We start from the raw sequence: 5,850 nt of genomic DNA, 5'->3' as shown, positions 1-5,850 counted from the left end.
CCCAACAACAACTGCAGCCCCAACTACAACAACTGCTGTCCCCACAACAACAGCAGCTCCAACTACAACAACTGCTGTCCCCACAACAACAACAGCAGCTCCATCTACAACAACTGCTGCCCCCACAACAACTGCAGCCCCAACAACAACAACTGCAGCACAAACTACAACAACTGCAGGTCCAACTACAACTACTGCTGCCCCAACTACAACTACTACTGCCCCCACAAGAACAACAACTGCAGCCCCCACAACAACAACAGCTGCCCCCACAACAACAACTGCCGCCCCAACAACAACAACTGCAGCTCCAACTACAACAACTGTTGCACCAACTACAACAACAGCAGCCCCAACTGCAACTACTGCTGCCCAAACTACAACAACTGCTGCACCAACTACAACAACTGCTGCCCCAACTACAACAACTGCTGCAACAACTACAACAACTACTGCCCCAACTACAACAACTACTGCCCCCACAACAACAACTGCAGCCCCAACAACAACAACCGCAGCTTCAACTACAACAACCTCCGCCGCCACAACAACTGCAGCCCCGACAACAACAACTGCAGCTCCAACTACAACAACTGTTGCACCAACTACAACAACAGCAGCTCCAACTACAACTACTGCAGCTCCAACAACAACAACTGCCGCCCCAACTACAACAACTGCTGCCCCCACAACAACAGCAGCTCCAACTACAACAACCGCTGCCCCCACAACAACAACTGCAGCCCCGACAACAACAACCGCAGCTCCAACTACAACAACTGCAGCCCTGACAACAACAACCGCAGCACCAACTACAACAACTGCTGCCCACACAACAACAACTGCAGCTCCAACTACAACAACTATTGCACCAACTACAACAACAGCAGCTCCAACTACAACTACTGCAGCTCCAACTACAACTACTGCTGCCCCCACAACAACAACAGCAGCTCCAACTACAACAACTGCTGCCCTCACTACAACAACTGCTGCCCCCACAACAACTGCAGCCCCAACAACAACAACTGCAGCTCCAACTACAACAACTGTTGCACCAACCACAACAACAGCAGCTCCAACTACAACAACAGCAGATCCAACTACAACAACTGCTGCCCCCACAACAACAACAGCAGCTCCAACTACAACAACTGCTGCCCCCACAACAACCGCTGCCCCAACAACAACAACTGCAGCACCAACTACAACAACTACTGCCCCAACTACAACCACTACTGCCCCCACAACAACAACTGTAGCCCCAACAACAACAACCGCAGCTTCAACTGCAACAACTGCCGCCCCCACAACAACAACAACTGCTGCCCCAACAACAACAACTGCTGCACCAACTACAACAACTGTAGCAACCATGACACAAAGGGTGTCCTTCAGATCTGTTCAAGCCACATTTACATCTGACCTGCTGAATCTATCATCAACAGCTTTTAGAAATCGAGCTTCAATGATAGAAACACAGGTGAGTCTAACCCTTAGAATAAAATCTGCTGGTAAACCTACTTTGTTATTTTTTTCGAGTTTCCAAGCGCCCACACAAAAATTTCTATGGTAAAATAACACATGCTTTATGTTTTTGCAGCTTGGAACTTTCTTCCGTACAGAATTCCCTTCATTTAGGTCCTTTAGAGTGGTGCGATTCAGGTAATATTTCAAGACTTATCGTGTCACAATTTGAGATATTTGGGCTAAATCTGATACTTTAAATCTTTTTGTTTCTCCTTCTGCAGAAATGGATCAATTATCACAGATGCAAACGCTGAATTTGATACAACTACAACAATTCCTTCTGGAACTCAGATTGCAAATGTTTTGATCATTGCATCTTCAAAGGTCACCGGCTTTGACATTGAAGGCAGCTCCATACTCATCAATGGTGAACGTAAGCATCAAACATACATAATCAAATATTTCAATTGTTAAAGCACAAAGTAGCTTTTTGTTAAACTAAAGTTTTGTTTCCTTTTTTTTTCCAGCTCCAACTACAACAGCTGCCACCCCCACAACAACAACTGCAGCCCCGACGACAACAACAACCGCAGCTCCAACTACAACAACTGGCGCCCCCACAACAACAACTGCAGCTCCAACTACAACAACTATTGCACCAACTACAACAACAGCAGCTCCAACTACAACTACTGAAGCTCCAACTACAACTACTGCTGCCCCCACAACAACTGAAGCCCCATCAACAACAACCGCAACTCCAACTACAACAACTGCCGCCCCCACAACAACAATTGCAGCTCCAACTACAACTACTACTGCCACCACAACAACAACTGCAGCCCCAACAACAACAACCGCAACTCCAACTACAACAACTGCCGCCCCCACAACAACAACAACTGCTGCCCCAACAACAACAACTGCTACACCAACTACAACAACTGCAGCTCCAACTACAACAACTGTTGCACCAACAACAACAACTGCAGCTCCAACTACAACTACTGCAGCCCCCACAACAACGACTGCCACCCCCACAACAACAACTGCCTCCCCAACTACAACAACTGCAGCCCCAACTACAACAAATGCAGCTTCATCTACAACTACTGCAGCCCCCAAAACAACAACTACCGCCCCCACAACAACAACTACAGCACCAACTACAACAACTGCAGCTCCAACTACAACAACTGCAGCTGCAACTACAACAACTGCTGCCCCCACAACAACAACTGAAGCCCCCACAACAACAACCACTGCACCAACAACAACAACTGCAGCACAAACTACAACAACTGCAGGTCCAACTACAACTACTGCTGCCCCAACTACAACTACTACTGCCCCCACAACAACAACAACTGCAGCCCCCACAACAACAACAGCTGCCCCCACAACAACAACTGCCGCCCCAACAACAACTGCAGCTCCAACTACAACAACTGTTGCACCAACTACAACAACAGCAGCCCCAACTGCAACTACTGCTGCCCAAACTACAACAACTGCTGCACCAACTACAACAACTGCTGCCCCAACTACAACAACTGCTGCAACAACTACAACAACAACTGCCCCAACTACAACAACTACTGCCCCCACAACAACAACTGCAGCCCCAACAACAACAACCGCAGCTTCAACTACAACAACCTCCGCCGCCACAACAACTGCAGCCCCGACAACAACAACTGCAGCTCCAACTACAACAACTTTTGCACCAACTACAACAACAGCAGCTCCAACTACAACTACTGCAGCTCCAACAACAACAACTGCCGCCCCAACTACAACAACTGCTGCCCCCACAACAACAGCAGCTCCAACTACAACAACCGCTGCCCCCACAACAACAACTGCAGCCCCGACAACAACAACCGCAGCTCCAACTACAACAACTGCAGCCCTGACAACAACAACCGCAGCACCAACTACAACAACTGCTGCCCACACAACAACAACTGCAGCTCCAACTACAACAACTATTGCACAAACTACAACAACAGCAGCTCCAACTACAACTACTGCAGCTCCAACTACAACTACTGCTGTCCCCACAACAACAACAGCAGCTCCAACCACAACAACTGCTGTCCTCACTACAACAACTGCTGCCCCCACAACAACTGCAGCCCCAACAACAACAACTGCAGCTCCAACTACAACAACTGTTGCACCAACCACAACAACAGCAGCTCCAACTACAACAACAGCAGATCCAACTACAAGAACTGCTGCCCCCACAACAACAACAGCAGCTCCAACTACAACAACTGCTGCCCCCACAACAACAACTGCAGCCCCGACAACAACAACCGCAGCTCCAACTACAACAACTGCAGCCCTGACAACAACAACCGCAGCACCAACTACAACAACTGCTGCCCACACAACAACAACTGCAGCTCCAACTACAACAACTATTGCACAAACTACAACAACAGCAGCTCCAACTACAACTACTGCAGCTCCAACTACAACTACTGCTGTCCCCACAACAACAACAGCAGCTCCAACCACAACAACTGCTGTCCTCACTACAACAACTGCTGCCCCCACAACAACTGCAGCCCCAACAACAACAACTGCAGCTCCAACTACAACAACTGTTGCACCAACCACAACAACAGCAGCTCCAACTACAACAACAGCAGATCCAACTACAAGAACTGCTGCCCCCACAACAACAACAGCAGCTCCAACTACAACAACTGCTGCCCCCACAACAACCGCTGCCCCAACAACAACAACTGTAGCACCAACTACAACAACTACTGCCCCAACTACAACAACTACTGCCCCCACAACAACAACTGTAGCCCCAACAACAACAACGGCAGCTTCAACTGCAACAACTGCCGCCCCCACAACAACAACAACTGCTGCCCCAACAACAACAACTGCTGCACCAACTACAACTACTACTGCCACCACAACAACAACTGCAGCCCCAACAACAACAACCGCAACTCCAACTACAACAACTGCCGCCCCCACAAAAACAACAGCTGCTGTCCCAACAACAGCAACTGCTGCACCAACTACAACAACTGCAGCTCCAACTACAACAACTGTTGCAACAACAACAACAACTGCAGCCAAAACTACAATAACTGCTGCACCAACTACAACAACTGCTGCCCCAACTACAACAACTACTGCCCCCACAACAACAACTGCAGCCCCAACAACAACCACTGCCACCCCAAAAACAAAAACCGCAGCTCCAACTACAACAGCTGCCACCCCCACAACAACAACTGCAGTCCCGACGACAACAACAACCGCAGCTCCAACTACAACAACTGCCGCCCCCTCAACAACAACTGCAGCTCCAACTACAACAACTATTGCACCAACTACAACAACAGCAGCTCCAACTACAACTACTGCAGCTCCAACTACAACCACTGCTTCCCCAACAACAACAACTGCAGCCCCCACAACAACAACTGCAGCTCCAACAACAACAACTGCTGCCCCCACAACAACAGCAGCTCCAACTACAACAACTGTTGCACCAACTACAACAACTGCAACCCCAACTACAACAACCTCTGCACCAACTACAGCAACCTCTGCACCAACTACAACAACCTTAAACACTGCCCCTACAACAACAACTGCTGCCCCAACTACAACAACTGCTGCCCCTACAACAACAACTGCCGCCCCCTCAACAACAACTGCAGCTCCAACTACAACAACTATTGCACCAACTACAACAACAGCAGCTCCAACTACAACTACTGCAGCTCCAATTACAACCACTGCTTCCCCAACAACAACAACTGCAGCCCCCACAACAACAACTGCAGCTCCAACAACAACAACTGCTGCCCCCACAACAACAGCAGCTCCAACTACAACAACTGTTGCACCAACTACAACAACTGCAACCCCAACTAAAACAACCTCTGCACCAACTACAGCAACCTCTGCACCAACTACAACAACCTTAAACACTGCCCCTACAACAACAACTGCTGCCCCAACTACAACAACTGCTGCCCCTACAACAACAACTACTGCCCCAACTACGACAACTGCTCCACCAACTACAACAACTGCAGCCCAAACTACAACAACTGCTGCACCAACTACAACAACTGCTGCCCCAACAACGACAACTGCTGCCCCAACAACGACAACTGCAGCCCCCACAACAACCGTTGCCCCAACAACAACCACAGTTGCCCCGACAACAATAACTGCTACCCCCACAACAACTGTTCCACCAACTACAACAACCGCTGCCGTCACAACAACTGTAGCCCTAACTACAACAACTGCTGCCCCAACTACAACAACTACTGCCCCCACAACAACAACTGCTGCCCCCACTGCAACAACTGCTGCCCCAACAACAACTGT

At 49.2% G+C, this 5,850-nt stretch overlaps 1 protein-coding gene across 1 annotated transcript in view; it reads left to right on the top strand.

Moving 5' to 3' along the window:
* Positions 1-1,468: 1,468 nt before the first annotated feature.
* Positions 1,469-5,850, top strand: part of msantd1 (Myb/SANT-like DNA-binding domain containing 1) — a gene marked incomplete at its 5' end in the record, with an annotated part of 7,264 nt that continues 2,882 nt past the window's right edge. The window contains 2 exons of the mRNA XM_080052441.1: positions 1,469-1,483; positions 1,604-1,665. Coding sequence (XP_079908567.1) covers positions 1,469-1,483; positions 1,604-1,665 — 77 coding nt within the window. The remainder of the gene's footprint in view (positions 1,484-1,603; positions 1,666-5,850) is intronic.

This window comes from Ammodytes marinus (genome assembly GCF_949987685.1).
Source record: "Ammodytes marinus genome assembly, chromosome: 23".
Taxonomy (NCBI): Eukaryota; Metazoa; Chordata; class Actinopteri; order Uranoscopiformes; family Ammodytidae; genus Ammodytes; species Ammodytes marinus.
This window is presented reverse-complemented; position numbering and strand designations above follow the sequence as displayed.